The sequence below is a fragment of the Crinia signifera genome, chromosome 2 (genome assembly GCF_055691185.1).
Source record: "Crinia signifera chromosome 2, ASM5569118v1, whole genome shotgun sequence".
NCBI classification, from domain to species: Eukaryota; Metazoa; Chordata; class Amphibia; order Anura; family Myobatrachidae; genus Crinia; species Crinia signifera.
In genome coordinates, this window is record NC_139218.1 from 172,956,704 (window position 1) to 172,978,829 (window position 22,126).

General features: G+C 43.7%; 1 protein-coding gene across 1 annotated transcript in view; it reads left to right on the forward strand.

The window, feature by feature from the left end:
* ELAPOR1 (endosome-lysosome associated apoptosis and autophagy regulator 1) overlaps positions 1 to 22,126 on the forward strand; it is a 514,464-nt gene that overhangs the window by 69,951 nt on the left and 422,387 nt on the right. The window contains exon 2 of the mRNA XM_083173204.1: positions 20,143 to 20,263. Coding sequence (XP_083029330.1) covers positions 20,143 to 20,263 — 121 coding nt within the window. The remainder of the gene's footprint in view (positions 1 to 20,142; positions 20,264 to 22,126) is intronic.

A 22,126-nucleotide genomic window follows, 5' to 3' on the forward strand; every position in this document is an offset into this window, starting at 1 on the left:
TTCCTCATGTACACTTGCGCTGAGGCATGTAGCGCTGTCTGTGATGACATCTCATGCCCGAATCCGGCCCTACCCATTGGTCCCTGCGCCTGTCAGCTGTCAATCAAATGACGAACAGGCAGCAGCGCCACCTCCCCTTCCTTCCCTCTGCCACTGACAGTCCTCAACACTCCGCCCCCTCTATCTCCTCCCCTCTTCTTCCATCTCCTCCTTCTCTCCCCTCCTTTCCCCCTCAGTCACAAGAGGGGTGTAATGGCGTCCTCAGCATCCTGCCTACGCAGATAGAAGAGGAGGGACTGCACAAGTGTTAAACAGCAAAATAACAGTGAGTCTTTTATTATACATGTTTATAACAATTTTTTTAATAATTGTAGTTTTTTAAATATTAATTTAGACACTTTTTTAATAATGGGCTGGGTTATGTGCCTAAAGGTGGCCATACATGCTGCAATAACAGTGTGCGATGCGATGTGCGCTCCTGCGGGCATCGCATCGCACAATAAAAAAAGTATGTGCTGCACATACTTTTTGTACTGCTTTCGGATCGCATCGCACACACATTGCATGCATGCTGTGCGATGAGATCTAGCACATAACGTATGCAATTCTCGCAGCGTGTATGGGCACCTTTAGTGCCTGCAACATTTTGCGGACACAGCACTGAGATGGTGTATGCATACATGTACCTGAGATCCTCCATAGGATCGCATGTTGCATACGCTCCCACAATTGGGCTGCAGCTTGTTGCAATGGCAATGTGAAAGGGCGCAAAATTTATTGTTTGCAGGAGGGCGCCGGACACCCTAGCACCGGCCCCGAAGAGAGGGCTGCAGCGCACAGACATACCATCAGAGCAGCGCTGCAATCTGGCCACAGTGATCATCCTGTGGTCAGACACTTTGTGCAAGCCAGGCACAATCTGGCTTCTCTGCGATACCGGATCATTGAGCATATTATTGAGAACAAACGCGGAGGTGACAGAGGTCTGCGTCTATTACAGGCTGAATCCCGTTGGATATACAGGCTTGATACGCTGTCACCCCGTGGCCTTAACGAACAGCTTGGTCTTTCATGTTTTGTCTAATTGAGTTCTTGCCTAGGATATTCTGTATCTGAATAATGTGTATTTATATGGCATTTTATTGATATTTTTGTACAAAATATGATCATATTTATTACTAAATTGTACTTAATATATATTGGGCTAGCTCAAGTTTGGTGTGTGTCACCTAGGTAACCAAATGCTTGCTTCCTATTTGTTTGTTATATCACATGTTTGTTCAGGTGCACTCCGAGCCCACCCCTCTCAGGTGTAGGCGATGCCTGATTTTTGGCGTGCCTGTGCCTGCTGGGGGAGGTCTCTGACCTGCACTGAGGGTATTTAAGTTAGTTGTTTTATATGTATTGTTGTATCAGCACCCTGACGAAAATTCAATAAAAATAATTGAAACGTTGGCATCCATATGGGCCTGGACATTCATTGATTGGCTGAGTGCCACCTTCCAGAAGACTGTATCTTTCGACCACTACCTACCTACGATCAGATTGCCGGCTGTTGTCAATCCAGCAAATACATTCCATGTTAGAGTTCTGGTGCCTGCCCATATATGGGGACAGACAGAATTTCATCAGCCAGCAACCTGACCGCCAAGATTTTAACTACTTCCTGTTGAATTTGTGAGGTGACAGCTCCACGCTAGCTTGCTGAAAAACCTTGTGCCCTGCCAGCATTGCTGCATAAGATGATCATTGCTACATTGGTATGTTTCCTACTAAAACTTTACGAAAACGTGTTAAGTGCCCCCCTCTATTTTATTTTGCTTATGTTAAATTGTCATGTTTGTGATCCCAGTGACACTACGTTTTCTTAGAAAATAAATACAGAAAAAAACTACATCTAGTTTAGGCAGAGGCATAAATCAAATGCCAAATAAAACTTCTCGGGGTTCCAAAGACATAACATTTACATCGGTATTCTTCTTTTCAAAAGGTTGCAAGAATATTGAGCTGCATAATGTGATCATATTTCTGAATCTAAAGAGCACATAAGCAGCTGAAATTCATCTCCAACTTGATGAGGTGTACTGTGATCATGTCCTGTCACAGAAACAGGGCAGCCATTCAAGATGTACAGCGATCTGGCTGGCCAAGCACGTCCACCACTGGAAGTGCACCAAACTCAAATCTTTTTCTGTAACATGGCATTATCACTGAACACCTAAACAAGTTGACAATGAATTTCCACTGCTGATGTGCCTTTTAGACACAGAAATCTGATCATACTACACACCTCAATGTTTTATCATATTGCTGCCTGCTCTGCCATTTTACAACTGATGTTGGGACCATTGGCGTATCTAGTGTAAGGCAGCACCCGCTGCTGCTTGGGGAATACGGACGCCGGCAGCAACAGGGGAAAGGGGACTCAGTGACGAGTATACCACCCCATATAAATAATAAAAAGAAGGGGCTAGTGTTAAGAACATTAAATATAGATGTAAATGTGAAGAGGCAATTGTTGTGGAGACGTGCTAGCTTTGATGAGACATGGTGCAAGGAACGCTTGCAGTGAATACACGCACATATAATATACGAGACTTAGCTTTCAACGATAAATGTGATGCAAGAAATATTAATAATACATCACATGGTCACACAGACTGCTTAAAGCGCAAGAGAAACGCCAGTGACAGCGGGCAGTGGCAACTCAACTGACACAAAGTACCCCTTAATAAAAGGAAGTACTGTTTCTCCACTATAAGAAATTGATAAAACACAATACAAGTGCACATTGCCCAGACATTGAAACAAAGCACAAACCATCCCCGACTATTGCTATACTAAAGTAGTGAAGGTAACAAGAAGAAGGGTGCTAACAAGCGCTCTGATAAAAGGCTGTAATGATAGACCAAATAAAGCATGCCTCTGGTTATTAATATGTGTGGGATCAATGTATTTCTGGTATTGTTTGTAAAAACATGTCTGCTATTATCATGTGGGAGATCAGGGCATGTCTTGCATTATGTGTGTAACTGTTGGTGACCCTGGGAGGTTGGGGTCTGTATTCCTTCAGAGTGACCATCTGTAGAATCAGATCAGATCTGAGACCCCTCATAAACCATGGTCCAGAAGAGAGGTTAGAGATTGCCCCTTCCTACAGTGCAGATCACTTATCAGTGAAGCCTGTCTGCTAGGCATCTCACTAGATAAGGAATAAGTATCAATCACTTTGAAAACAGCAGACGAATTCTGCATGTACTGTAGAAGATGCATTCCCTAGTGATCAGCAAGGAAAGGGTCAAAATCCCAAGGGTGGGAGGGATGAGGAAGATAAAACCACTCTCCTGTCAATATTTGGTTGTTACTTCTTGGGGAACAGCAAACTAGCTAGAAGCGACCCGTTTGATTTCATGTGGAGACCCCCCACTACAGAATGAGTTCTTGGATGTAAGATACCTTTCTGTAATTTTTTAATTCCCTTTTATTTCTGAATTGCATTTCTCTTGTGTGTACTTTTAAAATCATTGTAATATCTTGTAACCATTTTTATCACTTAAAGCTCTGTAGTATTTCTAGGAATAAATAATACATATTACCAGTTCTGATTTTGTGATTCTTTTGTGACCTTTTAAGCCAAAGAAGAGTGGTCAGCATTACCTTATTTTTATACTGTATTGTGTGGTCAGGTGCGAGCAAGGCATATCTTGCGCAATTTGTAAGCGCTAAATCAATCCTGCTGGTGGCAGTGTACCTCATAGAGGGGATTTGTGTGTCCAAAGTGAACCCCAGTCACGGCCAGAGCTGCTCAGATTGACGTATCTGAACAGGCGACCGATGGGTCCGTGACAAAGGCAAAGAATACACACTGACACCAGTCGAGAGCAAAGGCACAAAAGTAAAACAGAATAATACCGATTTTCTATAAATATAATATAGGAAGTACCCACAACAAACAGATAATACTCACTCATTAATGTGCAGCTTGAACACAGCCATATAATAATAGTGTTGTTTTGTATGATAAAGATTATATATCCCTGTTAAAATCGATATTAATATAACCAGAAGAACAATAAGTGAAATGCGCAGTTTAGGTACTCTTTCCGGAACTTGCGTACCCTTTATCTCTAGCTACGTGCAAACAAAGCGTAGCACAGCGTAGCGGACCTTTTCCGTGTATTGTACACGCTGGATCAGTTCTAGTAATAAGAAATCCCTTCGCAGTACTTAGTACTTAAACTGCGAATACCTTTTATGGACAATGTCCGTAATATACCTTATCGCTAGATGCGAATAATAGACGAGACAAAGATATAACAAAGTGAGGAGATAGATTCTCCAAATAGTGTATTTAGTCCCTAGCGGACAAAAGGGGATCACAGAAAGTAAGAACACAGTGTTACACTTGATACAGTTAAACTAACAATAATAAGTATACTTTTAAACTAACAAGGGAACAGAAACAGATACATAATATAATCAGCCACATTGAACAGGAATACAAATGTTACCGTAAAGAGAATATCGCAGTGCAGTCCGGTCGGAGCTCGCTATGTTCAAACTGAACTTAGCCCGGTCAAGAAGTAGGGAGAGATGCAGTGCCAAAGTGACCGAGCCAGTTCAGGGATAGCTATTTTATAGGGTTCAAGAAGGGGGGTCAAAGGCCCTTATGATTGGTCAAGAGTTCAAATGTCCATTCTTCAGTGATTGGGGCAAGGTATTGCACCTGGTTTGGATTGGTGCAGGGGGGAAGGGTACTTTGGTGTCCTTTGTTTGTTAGCATCGTCGTCAGGGTCGTAAATCAGCAACAAGAACTGGTTACAACTTGATTCCTTTGTCTTACACAGGACACATGGCAAAAGTACATATAATAAGTATTTTGTCCGTAATTATCAAACCATAGGACTTGCGAATATTTGGCTGCGACCGGAATGCTGCGCACGGGACACAGAACATAAAGATACCAAACATGTACAGAAACAATCGTGTATTTCTAATTAAACTATGTGTAGCGTACTAAACCTTTAATTAACTATATTTTATTTTGTGTTAGTGTGATATTATGAATTTATGTGTATTAGTATGGCTGCGCTTATGATCCACTTTGTTACACAGACTCGGGTATTATACTTTATTTGCGCAACTCTGCAAACCAAAATGGCGCCCATACTATCCTAAAATGGCGTGTGTGTAACTCGACTTTAACAATCCCTCAACATTGAGAGCTTCTTAAAAAAACAACAGCAGAATTATAATTGGCATTGCAGGGGTTAATACAAGCCTGCATACCTGCTGCAAACGAGAAGGGTGAGGAATCCTATAAAAGCCGGCAGAACAGGATGGGTGTGGTACAGGGGTCCGACAGTAATGATCCCGACAGCCATTAGCCCGACGTCAGGATCCCGACTGGCCGAACCCAGACAGCATGGTGAGCGCAACTAAGCCCCTTGCAGGCTCGCTGTGCTCGCCACCCTGTGGGCATGGTGTCTAGCCACCTATTCTATTCTCCCTCTATGGGGGTCATGGAAAATGAGGGAAAATAGCCGACGGGCCGTCGGGAACCTGGCTGTCTGTGTTTTGACAGTCGGGATCCCGACATCGGGTAAATGCCTGTTGAGATCCCGACTGTAAGGACCCCGTCCGGCACCCAAAAAGATTAGGTGAATAGAAACAAAGTATCCCTGAAGTGGATTCAATTAGAAATGGGCAAGAAGCCCAGAAAGAAAAGATCAGACCACTGGAATTTACATAGAACTAAAAGGATACAAATAATAAGAAGGTGTTATACAAAATAGCAAACTGAATGAGATACACATCCTCAGAGATTCCTTCTTATCTCTCCAGAGATAACAAAATAAATGTGAATAAAAACCTAAAAATAAAATAAATCTTTATCAAAGAATACCGCATATGAAAAATCAGTATAACCCCTTTCACGCCACATAGCTTAAACGGTATATTACCCGTTTAAGTATGGTTTGAAAGCAGTGGCGGATTCAGGGGGGGGCACCCGGGCACGTGCCCCCCTGTCATTTAATTTGTCATTTAGCTGAGGACCAGGGCTTTCCAACGAGCCCAGCCCTGTGTCTCTAGCCCCCCGGGAACCAGAGATATCGCCTGGCAAAGCTGTAACGTTTTTTTCCCCATAGGATAATATGGGACCCGTCAATTCCGACCCCCACCCGGTTCCGACGGCTGCCAGTTCCCCCCCTGGCATCACAGAAGCTTGATCTCATTCCATTCCAAATCGCTGGGCCTTCAATATGATACCAGGCTGGTCCATATCAGTCCATCGGTTCCAGTGATATTGCGAGTAAACCGATTTTTTTATTGTTGAAATGTAATTTCATGGCAGTTCATGTTCTTTGAGGGCAGATTACTCTGGAACCAAACGTTCCAGTTTCACTGGACCAAAATCATTCAAAGCCCACTCAAAAGTTCTTCAATATGATACTTGTCTCATGTAAATGGGTCAGTTGGTTCCAAAGATATAGCCGGTTAAATTAGATAACTGGTTAAAGGGGGGGCGGGGTGGTTTTCTCTCCCTCTCACACCAGAAAATGCAGGGACTGGGCTGGTGTAAAAGGGGCCAACCTGGGAATGCATTTTCTGGTGTGAAAGGGGTATTATTTCAAATAGCCAGGACCTGCAGTGCTCTGAATACAGCCAGGCTCTGCCACTGTCCTGGCGGCGGCTGTCCCCCATTTACCGCGAGCATGTATTCCCCTTTGGCAATGAGCATGTAATCCCACATGGCAACAAGCATGGAACCTCTGGCAATGAGCATGGAACCCTTGGCAATGAGCATGTAGATAAGCAGCACTTATATAGCATAATTTTTAATAGACATTATGGTGTTTGGCATAATACATAATGGACATAATGGCGTGTAACTTAATGTGTAATGGACATTATGGTGTAAATGTTTAATGCGTGCCTTTGGCGCACAATGTCCCTGTTTATGAAGCGTATTGTGAATTTTGGCTTAATCTGTGTGGCATTATGTGAATTCTGGCTCAATCTGTGTGGCATTATGTGAATTTTGGCTCAATCCATGTGGCATTATGTGAATTTTGGGTACTTGTTTCCTAGCACGGCCACAAATCTTGGCCATCGGGGGTAATTTTAGTGCGATTTCCCCATAGGGAACAATGTTAAATGCTTCAATTTACCCGCGATGACCCCGATTTCCCATAGGAAACAATGTTAAATGGGTCAATTTACCCAAATCATCATAGGGAAGAATGGTAAATGGGCCAGAAACCCCCCAAAAAAACCCTGACCAGTGAAATGTACCCCCAAAAGTAGTTTACGCCACCCCGCGATCAACGTGAACCCGAAGCATGGCGAGCGCAGCGGTACGCGTCCTCCGACCTTTTCATACCCCCACTATCCACGTCGGCGTGGAGTTGAGAATAGAATAGTGTGGCGAGCGCAGCGAGCCACCGAGCCCGAAGCGTGGCGAGCGCAGCCGGATACCTTCACAGGTAAACGCGTCCCTTCGCGGGCTTCACAGGTGTCCGCTGCGCTCGCCACGCTTCGGGCTCGGTGGCTCGCTGCGCTCGCCACACTATTCTATTCTCAACTCCACGCCAACGTGGATAGAGGGGGTATGAAAAGGTCGGAGGACGCGTACCGCCGCCCCTCGCGGGCTCGCGCTCGCCACGCTTCGGGTTCACGTTGATCGCGGGGTGGCGTCTAGTACTTTTGGGGGGACATTTTAATGTTCAGGGGTGCTTATTGGCCCATTTACCATTGTTCCCTATGATAATTTAGGTAAATTGATCCATTTCACATTGTTTCCTATGGGAAATCGGGGTCATCACGGGTAAATTGAGGCATTTAACATTGTTCTCTATGGGGAAATCGCGGTTATCGCGTCTGGCCCATCGCACCCGATTTTTTTGCGCATGCGATGGCCCCGATTTTACCCCCGATGGCCGCGATTATGATCGTTGTGGCCGTGCTAGGAAACAAGTACCGAATTTTGTCTCAATCCGTGTGGCATTATGTGAATTTTGTCTCAATCCGTGTGGCAATATGTGAATTTTGTCTCAATCCGTGTGGCATTATGTGAATTTTGTCTCAATCCGTGTGGCATTATGTGAATTTTGTCTCAATCCGTGTGGCATTATGTGAATGTTGTCTCAATCCATTTGGCATTATGTGAATTTTGGCTCAATCCATGTGGCATTATGTGAATTTTGGCTCAATCCATTTGGCATTATGTGAATTTTGGCTCAATCTATGTGGCATTATGTGAATTTTGGCTCATTCCATTTGGCATCATGTGTAAGTGGCAAGTATAATGGGGTCTAGTATTTTGTTGCATAATGTGTAGAAGTTGTATATGGTGTTGTACACTACACTCAAGGACATGCACCCTGTTGAGTGGCCACGCCCCCCATCCTTCACTTTTGTCGCCATGGTGGGCCTGCGTACTTTAAATGCCAGGGCCTATTTTTAATCCCATTCCCACCCTCTCTCTGCCGCTTGCTTAGCATGTACACTGGCACCACTAACACTGCCCCTCCCCCACCTAAACCCTCTTTTATCATGGTGCCCCCCCTCTCATTTTATCCTGGATCCGCCCCTGTCTGAAAGGGGTATTACCGTTTCAATGCCGTTTTTTCCCATCACTTTTTTAAAAGTGTAGGATCCTGCTTTTAACACGTTTCAAAATACCGGTATTCTGTAACTGGTAAATTGACAATGGAGCTTTCACAATGCAGCTGTCCCAGTTTTAAAACGGTAAAAAAAACGGCAATATACTGTGTCAAAGCTGCAATGTGAAAGGGGTATAATGCCCCTTTCAGACCGCACTTATTACCTGTTATTTTGCAGGGTAAATTTACCAGTTCTATTGAACTGGTATTCTAAACTGTAATAAAGCAGGGTCTTACCCGTTTCAGACCCGTTTTTTTTTCATCCACTGTTTTTTTATGGGTTAAAACGGGTTCAGTGTTGTGAAGGAACAAAACCTGCATTGAAATACCGCTTAAAGACATGCGTTGTGAAAGGGGTATTAGCTGGCAGACCCGTTTTAAAATATCTGGTCAAAGCCAGTTTTGCAGTCTGAAAGCAGCATAAATGTACATCAGTGTTTCAGAATCACATTTTTTTAAATAAAAATTTCTCATCTTTATTGCACTTCTTTATAATCTGTCCTTGATATTAAAGTCTATATGTATTTATATGATTTTGCCTTACCAAAATGCCATTGCGGGGGGGGGCAACTATTTTTTTGGCAGGGGGGACCAAATACGCCACTGGTTGGGGCAATGGGCCTTATTCTAGTTCACTCTTTCTGACAAAATCCTTCGTAGATGTACAAAACCATGTGCACTGCAGGGGGGGGGCAGATGTAACATGTGCAGAGAGAATTAGATTTGGGTGAGTTATTTTGTTTCTGTGCAGGGCAAATACTGACTGCTTTATTTTTACACTGCAATATAGATCTCACTTTGAAGTAAAACCCCACCCAAATCTAATTATCTCTGCACAAGTAACATCTGCCCCACCTGCATTGCACATGGTTTTGTCCATCTAAGAAGGAATTTGTCAGAAGGAGTTAACTAGAATAACCCCCAATATGACTAGTATGAGCCACAGTCTAATGGCTATGATGGAAAGTAGTGGTCTATCTTCTCTGGCTTAGTTAAAAGTTACTGTATAATAAAGGAATACAGCAGTCAAAAGACTGACCCCCGACATCTAGACACAGAGGCTCCATAAGTATCCTAACCCTTCCCTCCTAATCTCCTAACCTTTCTCCCTGCATCCTAATCCTAAACCCTGTGTTATTTGCTAACCTCCCCCCCCCCAAGCCCTAAACCTAAATCCCCCCTCCCCCAAATGCCTAAAAATAAACACCCTCATTTCTGGCCTAATGCTGCATCACCCTATATGCAGTTACATTGTTACATAGTAGTTTAGGCTGAAAAAAAACGTACAGTACGTCCATCAATTCAATCCTTAGGTTAGGGGGTATAGTATATTTGTAGATCCCTATATATAAATTGTGTATTTTGTTTTAATTTTGTACACATTATGATTGTTGGTTGTACCCCTGAATTTTTTTATCCAATAAATGTTCAACCTTATTTTAAAGGTATTTATTGCTGACACCACCTTTCCAGGAAGAGAGTTCTATAATATAATTGCCCTGACCTTAAAAAAAATGTTCCTTCTAATGCTGGCCACACATCAGACCAACTTTCCTCCAACCATCCAACTAGTTGCTTGGATGGAATAAAAATCTGGTACTGGATGGGAGCAAAGGACAATCAGAAATGTGCTCACAAACCCAGGAAAATGGACAAAAAACATTCAGTCAAATTATTTAAATCAAACAGGTTCAACTAGAGTAACATGTCTGAGAGAGTTTTTGTCCTTTTCCAGATTTTGGGAGTAAAAAAAATTCTGAAGTAAATATTCCATTTGCTCCCATCCAGTACCATATTTTTATTCCATCCAAGCAACTAGTTGGATGGTTGGAGGAAAGTTGGTCTTATGTGTGACCAGCATAAGGGTTTGAAATCTTCTCTCCTCTAGTCTAAATGCATGCCCACACATCCTGAACTCCTTCTTCAAAGCAAAAAGGTGCCTTTTATTAGCTTGGTTGCTCTTCTCTGGACTTTTTCCATTTCTGTAATGTATTTATTTGAAAAACAAGAAGGAAAAAACTATGAATGGGGGAGGGTTCTAACAGAAGTGCCCCCCTGTTCACAGATCCTGGCGCTAGTAATGGACAGCAATAAATGTAGCTTTACAGGTGGCTTGTGTAATACAAGTAATTAGTTTTTATTTTTAGATTTCCAGCTGCAGCAGATGCAAATGAGACTGCTATGTCTCACAAAAGTACAAAGAATGGTTTTTGCACTTGCGCTGCTGGATCTAGTAAAATGACATGTGAACCATGCTGAACAAAAGAACATCCAGACACATTTGAAATATTGATATCAAATTTTTATATATAAAAAACACAATAAAAAATTGTTTACATATGAAATAGACAACAGATTAGTCTAAAAACAAATGCATTACAACATACAATAAATTCAAGTGGATATATGTATTGAGTGTCCCACTCCAATGAGGTCGCAAGCTGAGAAGAATTATTAGAATGGATATATCCAAAAGCAGGGTAAGCTCAATAGTAAAGCAGCCAGTTTTTGTTAGTAGCAGAAAGCCAACTGATTAGCTGATGGGAAGTCTGGGGGGAGGATGGGTAGCGTAGGTCAGAGCAGGTAAATGAGAGCAGTGGACAAGCTGCGTGAAGCCTGTGAGCGCATGAAACGCCAGATGCTGGCAGTCAGGGAATACACTTAGTCCATTTATAATATGCTCACCCTCCTTGTAGGTAGTAGCCGGAGGGCACGGGGAGCCTGATGGTGGAAGGAGCTTAACCCAATGCACGGGGTGGTGTTGCGTCCACAGACGACTATCCTGCTGTAAAAGACCTTTAGCGGGGAGCCTGGATGTATTGCGGCTCGACCCGATTTAATGGGAGATGAAGTAACCCCGAATGGGGAATCCAGCTTGTGGCTGCCGGTCCGGAACAGCGTTTTGTAGTAGAAGCGCTGGAGGTGGCTGGAGGTAACCGCTGCTTGCAATTGCCGGGCGTACGTCAGCTCCGGGATGAAGGTCGCGACCTCAGAAGTGGGAAGGCTCAGGGCGGAAGTGCATCAACGCGTTTCGTTCCCTAGGAGTCCGGGAACTTTCTCAAGACAAAGTTTACACGTCCACCTCTATGTTATTTAAGGTGTCTACTTAATTGATACTCGTTCAATGTATAATCAAATAATTACACAATAAAGCTTTCAAATGTGTCTGGCGTCAAATAATATAAAAAAAAAAACCACTAAATACGCTAATTAATAACAGAATAAATATAAAAGAATGATCGTTATTGGCATTAATATACCTGGATTATTATCAACACTGCTAATTAATCAATTAAATATAATGTTATAAACAGAGAGATCAAAATATTAGAGAAATCTAGATTTGATTTAAATAAGAGACATTATGGGTGACATTCTATGGGATGAGATTATTAGACTTTTGCGAGTTTTTTCGCAAAAACGGCCGAAATTGCATTTTTTTTCCATTTTCGCATATTTAATGAGCTCCGAAAATGTGAAAAAAATGCGATTTTTGGCATACTCACCTGGTCCCCGGCAACGACATCAGCATCCTCTCCGGCAGACGCGCTGCTCCCGGCTGCTGTGGTACCCGCTCTCGGACTGAAGAGGCGCAGAGATGTTCATCTTCCGCGCCTCTTCTCAGAATGATTCCATTGGCCGGCTAGCGGCCAATCAGGAGCCGAGAAAGTTGGCTCCTGATTGGCCGCTAGGCGGCCAATAGAATCATCCAGAGGAAAGGCGCGGAAGATGAAAATCTCTTCGCCTCTTCAGTCCGAGAGCGGGTACCACAGCAGCCGGGAGCAGCGCGTCTGCCGGAGAGGATGCCGATGTCGTCGCCGGGGACCAGGTGAGTAGGATTTCCTTCCTCAGGTACCCCTGTGGACTTCATCGGATCCTGGACCCTGGACCAGCCCCGGAACCCCAGGACAAGCCCCGGAACCAGGACCAAGGCCCCGGAACCGGACTCTTCTGCCCTGGAGCCCCGGAACCCCAGGACCAGCCCCGGAACCAGGACCAAGGCCCCGGAACCGGACTCTTCTGCCCTGGAGCCCCGGAACCCCAGGACCAGCCCCGAAACCAGGACCAAGGCCCCGGAACCGGACTCTTCTGCCCTGGAGCCCCGGAGCCCGGACCCAGGATCCAGGGACCGACCTACGGGCTCAAGGTAGGTAAGTATCAGTGTGTGTGGGCTGTGTATGTATTAAACTTTTATTTTTCAGGGTGTCAGTGTGTTTTATTTAACTATTTCTTGTACTATGGAACTACAAGTACCAGCGGGCCCTTTAATGCCCCGCATGCTGGGACTTGTGGTTCTCCATGTCCCAGCATGCGGGGTAGGCTTGCTGGGACTCATAGTTCTTCAGCATAAGACAATAGTTTATCTTCTTTTTTTTACACTTTACATCAGCCCGATGCCCACCGCCCAGGGGCACCGGGGACAGCCCCGGACTTTCAGCATGGGCTGGTAAGTCCTGGAGGGGGGGACCCCTTCATTGGGGGGGTCCCCACTTCCCCAGGACCCCTGCCCATGCTGACCAGCCACGGGGATAATGCTTTGGCCGCCGGACCTTATATAATGTGTCCCCCGGCTGTGGCATTACCCTGCTGGCTGGTTGGGTCCGGTGCTGGTTCTTAAAATACGGGGGACCCCTAGTCATTTTGTCCCCCGTATTTTGGGAACCAGCGCCGGACCTTGAGCCTGGTGCTGGTTTCATTAAATCAAGGGGACCCCTATTTGTCGGGGACCCTGATTTTATGTCACCAGCACCGGCTCAATGAGCCCGGGGCTGGTTATGCTCGGGCGGGGGACCCCGCGCTCGTTTTTTTTCAGACATGAAAATTGCACATTTTCAGGAATAAAGACATCGCACCACCTCGCACCTATTCACACTATTTGGCCCGTTTTTCGCATCTCATTAAATATGCGAAAAACAGCCCAATCTTGCGATTTGAAAAAGGGCGAAGTGGTGCGATAAAAAAAACGTGCATTTATCTCATCCCATAGAATGTCACCCAAAATATCATACTTTTTTGCTATAAATGCGTGTAGAGAGAGGAGATCCGCAAATAAATCAGTAGAATAACAGTTATTATTTAATTTTACTGAATTTCATAGCTGAATATTCCTAAAGACAATGATAATTTTCTGGGTTTACATGTGGGTCATTCGGATACATATAACCCTACTAGTAAATAACATAGAAAATATATATAGATATTACCAAAAATATATAAAAATCAATATAATCTTCATATTAAAGAATAAAGTTATTCTAAATAATCCTATGTTCAAAAGTAGAGAGAGAGAGGCATTAAACTATATAGGTAGAGGGATATAGAATCCTAAATAAATATAAATTTAAATACATATATACAAATATAAATATAAATAACTTGGTCGTAGGGCTTCACTAGCCAATGTGATCCTAAGATAGAGTGCCAAACATGAATCAATAGCTTTTAAGGACTCAGGTTTTTTTTACATCTAGTGGTATACGAGATTATATAGTAACCCTGGGATACATTTGTATGGGATGGGGAAAGCGGGGACTGCAGACCCCAGGCATCATGGTATAACCAAGTGTCTGGGGTAGACTCCGGTCTCCCCAGCCCACACAATGCAGTCCCAGGTTTATGCTGACATATCCAATGAATTGTTAAATATGAAAAAGAAGGGAATGGGGGGGAAGGGAGGGAGGGTAGTATGGATGGAAAGGGGAAGGGATGGATGATTGGGAATTTGGGAGCAATAAATGGATTGGAAAAACATAAATAATGGATCTAAGTCCTAGACAAAGCTATGCTGGACTAGAGGTGATAGAGTTTTACTCTCGGAATAATCCTTAGACAAAGAAACCACGCAAGTTACATTGTATATTTTAATCCATACAAGTGAGATCAAGAGCTTCATTTAGGCCTAGGGGGTTTAGGGTATCCATTTTAAAAATCCAAGAGGATTATGCTATACACAGTCTTCTAAAGCGATCGCCCCCTCTCTTGGTGTTGACAATGTGGTCTATTCCCATCACTGAAAGGCCACTTGGATCCGCGTCATGATGGTTTCAAAAGTGACGTGGGATACTATGGTTCAGGGCTTTCTTCAGAATGTTGTTACAATGTCCCCTTAATCTAGATTTTAAACTGTGGGTTGTTCTTCCGACATATTGTAGTCGGCACGGACATTCAAGAATATATACACAGTATTCCGTGTCACAATTCATAAAATGTTTAATATCAAATGTCTTATTGTTTGAAGAAGAGGTTATTTGATTAGCCTTATTGCGCATGTGTTTACACGTGAGGCATGTATTTTTATTGCATCTAAAATTCCCTAAAGGTCTAATGGGGAGCCAGGATGGTTGGGATGTGGTGGGAAGAGAGGGTAGGAGGCTGGGGCAAATGTGGTCTTTAATATTCCTATTTCTTCTAAATACCACTACAGACACTTGGTTATACCATGATGCCTGGGGTCTGCAGTCCCCGCTTTCCCCATCCCATACAAATGTATCCCAGGGTTACTATATAATCTCGTATACCACTAGATGTAAAAAAAACCTGAGTCCTTAAAAGCTATTGATTCATGTTTGGCACTCTATCTTAGGATCACTTTGGCTAGTGAAGCCCTACGACCAAGTTATTTATATTTATATTTGTATATATGTATTTAAATTTATATTTATTTAGGATTCTATATCCCTCTACCTATATAGTTTAATGCCTCTCTCTCTACTTTTGAACATAGGATTATTTAGAATAACTTTATTCTTTAATATGAAGATTGTATTGATTTTTATATATTTTTGGTAATATCTATATATATTTTCTATGTTATTTACTAGTAGGGTTATATGTATCCGAATGACCCACATGTAAACCCAGAAAATTATCATTGTCTTTAGGAATATTCAGCTATGAAATTCAGTAAAAATTAAATAATAACTGTTATTCTACTGATTTATTTGCGGATCTCCTCTCTCTACACGCATTTATAGCAAAAAAGTATGATATTTTATGTCTCTTATTTAAATCAAATCTAGATTTCTCTAATATTTTGATCTCTCTGTTTATAACATTATATTTAATTGATTAATTAGCAGTGTTGATAATAATCCAGGTATATTAATGCCAATAACGATCATTCTTTTATATTTATTCTGTTATTAATTAGCGTATTTAGCTTTTTTTTTTTATATTATTTGACGCCAGACACATTTGAAAGCTTTATTGTGTAATTATTTGATTATACATTGAACGAGTATCAATTAAGTAGACACCTTAAATAACATAGAGGTGGACGTGTAAACTTTGTCTTGAGAAAGTTCCCGGACTCCTAGGGAAGGAAACGCGTTGATGCACTTCCGCCCTGAGCCTTCCCACTTCTGAGGTCGCGACCTTCATCCCGGAGCTGAGGTACACCCGGCAATTGCAAGCAGCGGTTACCTCCAGCCACCTCCAGCGCTTCTACTACAAAACGCTGTTCCGGACCGGCAGCCACAAGCTGGATTCCCCATTCGGGGTTACTTCATCTCCCATTAAATCGGGTCGAGCCGCAATACATCCAGGCTCCCCGCTAAAGGTCTTTTACAGCAGGATAGTCGTCTGTGGACGCAACACCACCCCGTGCATTGGGTTGAGCTCCTTCCACCATCAGGCTCCCCGTGCCCTCCGGCTACTACCTACAAGGAGGGTGAGCATATTATAAATGGACTAAGTGTGTTCCCTGACTGCCAGCATCTGGCGTTTCATGCGCTCACAGGCTTCACGCAGCTTGTCCACTGCTCTCATTTACCTGCTCTGACCTACGCTACCCATCCTCCCCCCAGACTTCCCATCAGCTAATCAGTTGGCTTTCTGCTACTAACAAAAACTGGCTGCTTTACTATTGAGCTTACCCTGCTTTTGGATATATCCATTCTAATAATTCTTCTCAGCTTGCGACCTCATTGGAGTGGGACACTCAATACATATATCCACTTGAATTTATTGTATGTTGTAATGCATTTGTTTTTAGACTAATCTGTTGTCTATTTCATATGTAAACAATTTTTTATTGTGTTTTTTATATATAAAAATTTGATATAAATATTTCAAATGTGTCTGGATGTTCTTTTGTTCAGCATGGTTTACATGTCATTTTACTAGATCCAGCAGCGCAAATGTATTTATTTGAACTCAACATTCTAGATGTGGTCTAATCAATGCCCTGTAAAATGGCATAATTACATTTGTGTCCCTAGCCATCATGCCCCTTTTTATGCAAGCTAGTATCCTGTTGGCCTTATTTGCTGCTACATCATATTGAGCAGTACTTAGGATCGGGATGCCCGCTGCCAAGTTTCCAGCATTAACATTCTGTTTCATGTTAGAGTTCCATTGCCATTATTCTTGTGGCAGTCGGGATTCAGCCAGTATCACAACTGCTGGGATTTTACCAGTATCCCAGAATTAAATAGAGAACATTGAAAAAAAGAACACGGACATGTCTTGTTAACCTTAGTTATTTAACCACCCTTGTATTTGCTCTCAGATGGAGGTAAAGAAGAATTTCAGCAGCTTTATCTGGTTATATCCAGTGGTCGAAGTTGGCCGGTATACCGCCACTTCTCCACTGTGAGTATTTTTTTAAAAGTAATAGGAGTGTGCAGACTAGCGTCTGCACACTGCCTTTACTTTATGCAGCGTCGTGGGATGCAGCGCCGGCCGGGGGAAGGCCACCTGGATAGAGACTCTCAGCGGTGGATGTTTCAGTCCCACTGGACAGAGATGGATGCTGCAGATAGATCGGCACCGGGCGGTACTGTACTTCGGCCTGGTGGCCACTGCAGCACGGCAGCGATCTATCTGCAGCATCTGAGTGTCACCCGGTGCCGCAGCTGCTGCCGTGCCTCCACTCCGTGTGCCGGAGCTGCCTGACCGCCGAACCCACCGACACCTGAGCAACGGAGCCCAGACTCGGGTAAGGTGTCCCGCTGCAGCGGTGCCAAATCGACATCCCCCCCCCCGGTGCCCGATCAACACACTGGTCTCTACCCCCGCCCGCTCCCCTCACAGGCCCATTGCCGCCAGGGCCTGGGCTGCTGTAGAGCAAAGAGCAGAGGGGCTCCCATGTATGTCCCCCCTGCCAAGTCTGGTTTATCTAAGATTGCCGACATGTTATTGGCTGCTTGGAACAGGCCTGCACAACATTGAGCGCCCCTTTTTTCAAGTGACCACACCCCGTTTTCAAGTGATCACACACCTTTTCAAGTGACCACGCCCCCTTTACAAGTACCACGCCCCCCTTTCCCCCATTGCGCATGCCTTCGGTGTGCGCATAATTACATCCTTACCTTTAGCATACCCCCACTTCTAAATTTCCACTTCGAGCACTGGTTATACTGTATCTAAGATAAATCCATAAAAGTGGAATAGGGGAGAGAAAGAGATGGGAGGAATAAAAAGAGGCAAAGGCAGTTAAGTGAGAGAAAAATCCTGCATAGTCAGGCAAGTATTAATTATTTTCAAAGCAGCTACCCTCCAAAAAAAAAATATATTTTTTTTTGTTAGAATATTGTTTCAGTAATTGCCTCGTTGCCACTCAGGAAGGATTGGGACTGCTCGGGGGAGGATCAGGGCCATTCGGGCATCCAAACACAGTAATGTCTGAACAGATGAAAAGCTGAGCGCCCGAACACCCAGGTGCTCCCAACCCTTCTCCAAGCAGCTGCAAACAGCTGAACCTGGTGGCAGCAGTCCCAGGAGAGCGGAGCAGGGGCTGCTTCTGCCCGTTTTGTGGTGGGTATTTTACACAGCCACTGCATGTCACTGGTTGTGATATGGGCATTATAGTTTGTGGCATGATGTGTAATGGGCATTCTGGTGTGAATCATAATGTGATATGGGTATGAGAGTGTTCAGCATAATATCTAAGAGGCATTACGGTGTATAGCATAATGTGATATGGGTATAATGTGTAATAGGCACACCCCTTCCCAATGAAACCACACCCTCAATTATTAATGTGAGCCTTCTGCGCACACTGTTACCATTTTCAGTGGGGTGGGGTGACCAATTCCCTTTATTGCACAGGGAACCAAAATGTCTAGTTACTGCACTGGTCGACAGTTATAATAGGTAGAATGCAATTAGACAAAGTCATTAGATCACTAATATAATAATTGAAAATATAAGTGAGACATAACTGAATTGACATGACTTGTTGCGACAGTATAATTATTAAATAAGAAACAGATCTTCTATAATAAAGTTAGAAAGCATATACCTGTAGGATTACTGTTAAACGGTAGAATGGCAATAGATAGCCAACTCAAATATAGACATTGTAAAGGACCGAAACTTAATTTTCAACAGTTAAAAGTTCGAGGACCGGGTCCAGCTTAGGCATCGGCAAGTAAATACACAGTTGCCTGCAGGGGTGAGCGATGCCAGGGGGAGAGCAGAGGCCATGCTGCAGCTGCCTCATTAACAAGGTTCTCCCTCATCTGTACTGTACAAAGGAGGGAGGTGGACATTAATGAAACCCACGTCATGAATGTTGTTGAGAGTACTAGTGTGTATGGGGCTTTACTGTAATTTTCCTTTTCGGACTTTACATTGATGGTTTGTGTCTCTCATGTGTATATCAAACTTGTGCACTAATAACTTGGCTAGTATGTGTCTATTATACACATAGAGTATACAGTATGTCAATCTAGCATTTGTCCATCTTTTCTATTGTGGTCATTGGTTGTCAAGGTTTTGTTGTTGTCAATGTTGGAATTGTCGATGATTTTTGTTGTTGACCTCCCGGTTGTCGACCTTTTGTCAATGTCAGGTGTATTGACCTTTTGGTGAGACTGTTGACCTTAATACTGCCTGTCAACCATCCAGATGAATGATGATAATGAATTAGACAGATTCTGTGGCTGCCTGACTTCAAGCCCGAATTTTACCTGGCTTTAATCGACCACAAAACCTGTGTAATCCATAAGCATCCTGGTTTATGGGGATGGTATTGTAAACCATGGTACAGTATTGGTGCTTCAGTGAAACAATCTTTTACTTTTCACAGGCTAATATAATTCTAGAAAAATATGTAATAATATAAAACTGATTAATACGGAAGGTGTAATGGTTAGCATTACTGCCTCAAAGCACTGAGGCCATGGGTTCGATTCCCACCATGGCTCTAACTGTGCAGAGTTTGTATATTCTCCCCGTACTTGCGTGGGTTTCCTCCGGGTATAGATTGCAAGCTCCACTGGGGCAGGGACTGATGTGAATGTTCAAATATCCTCTGTAAAGCACTGCGGAATATGTATGCGCTCTATAAGAAACTGTTAATACATAATATGAAATGTTAAAGAATCTATATAATGATGCTTTATTACTTAAATATGTTTGCATACAATAAATTAAGCTGGGCATTATTCCAGCCGAATGAGTATGAAGTGCACTGTGGAAATTAAATATGAAACTTTGAATTTGTGCTATATTATTCTTAATTTTCTTGCAGTCAGAGTATCATTACGAATATACGGAGTGTGACAGCAAGGGCACCAGATGGCGTGTAGCAGTGCCACATACACCAGGACTTTGTACAGGACTGCCAGACCCAATAAAGGGCACAGAATGTTGTAAGTATATGTAGACAATAAATTAATTTTAAGAGGCACCAAAGTTGTTTTTTTACAATTGTGTGTGTAATACTAATCAAATTAAAATGGTAGGTGCAGTTATTGTTCTCTCTTTTCGGTACTCTTTACCTAGAAGGGCGCCCGTCGCGGGCATCGCGGGTACATTTATGTGTGGCCGCGACGCGACCGACGCGATTTCCCATTGGAACCCATGTTAAACATGGAAATCGTGTCGGTCGCGTCGCGGCCGGCCATAAATGTACCCGCGATGCCCGCGACGCGATGCTCCCGATTTCCCATAGGAATCAATGTTAAAAGGCGCGATGGACCCGCTTTTTACTGTTAAATGGCTCAATGGACCATTAACCCTTAAATGTCCCCCCCAATTTTTAACGCCACCCCACGATCCACGCGAACCCGAAGCGTGGCGAGCGCAGCGAGCCCGCGAGGGGCGGCGGTACGCGTCCTCCGACCTTTTCATGCCCTACTATCCACTAGGGCGTGGAGTGAGAATATAATAGTGTGGCGAGCGCAGCGAGCCACCGAGCCCGAAGCGTGGCGAGCGCAGCGAGCCCCGCGAGGGGCCGCGGATACCTTCACAGGTAGACGCGTCCCCTCGCGGGCTTCACAGGTGTCGGCGTCGCCACGGACACCTGTGAAGCCCGCGAGGGGACGCGTATAACTGTGAAGGTATCCGCGTCCCCTCGCGGGGCTCGCTGCGCTCGCCACGCTTCGGGCTCGGTGGCTCGCTGCGCTCGCCACACTATTATATTCTCACTCCACGCCCTAGTGGATAGTAGGGCATGAAAAGGTCGGAGGACGCGTACCGCCGCCCCTCGCGGGCTCGCTGCGCTCGCCACGCTTCGGGTTCGCGTGGATCGTGGGGTGGCGTTAAAAATTGGGGGGGACATTTAAGGGTTAATGGGCTCTGTGGCCCATTTAACATTGATTTCTATGGCCAAATCGGGTCCATTGAGGCATTTAACAGTCAAATCGCGGTCAATCAGCCTTTTTAACATTGATTCCTATGGGAAAATCGCGGTCATCGCGGCCATCACGATTTGCCCGCGATGACCGCGATTTTTACCCCCGATGACCGCGATTTCAATCGCTGGCGCCCTTCTAGGTAAAGAGTACCCTCTTTTCTATCCCAAATTAACTAAAATATATGATAGTTGGAATGGGAAATGATGCATAATCATTTTGTGGAATAAGTACATTTGAAAAAAATAATAATTTGCATAATCCCCAACATTTGTTTTACATGCAGTTGCCCTATGGGTGGCAGGGGTAAAGTAACACTAATGCTGGCCACACATCAGACCAACTTTCCTCCGGCCATCCAACTAGTTGGTTAATTGGACTGAAAATCTGGTACTGTATGGGGGCAAATGCCAATAACAAACTCAGGAGAATGGACAAAAACATTCAGTGAAATTGTTTAAATTAAATAGTTTCAACTACAGTAATTGTCTCCGTTTCAGTTGTTGTCCATTTTCCGATTTGGGAAACAAATTACTTCATTACAAATTACAGTACATATGCTCCTATCCAGTAACAGGTTTTTCTTCCATCCAGCCAACTAGTTGGATGGTTGGAGGAAAGTTGGTATGTTGTGTGGCCAGCATTAGGCCCTTATTCAGATCTGATCGTACAAATTTGTCCTCAAAATGGGCAAATCCATGTGCACTGCAGGTGGGGCTGATGTAACATGTATAAAGACAGTTAGATTTGTGTGAGTTATTTTGTTACTGTGCAGAGTAAATACTGGCTGAATTATTTTTACACTGCAATTTACATTTCAGTTTCAACACACCCCACCCAAATTGAACTCTCTCTCTGCACATGGGACATCTGCCCCAC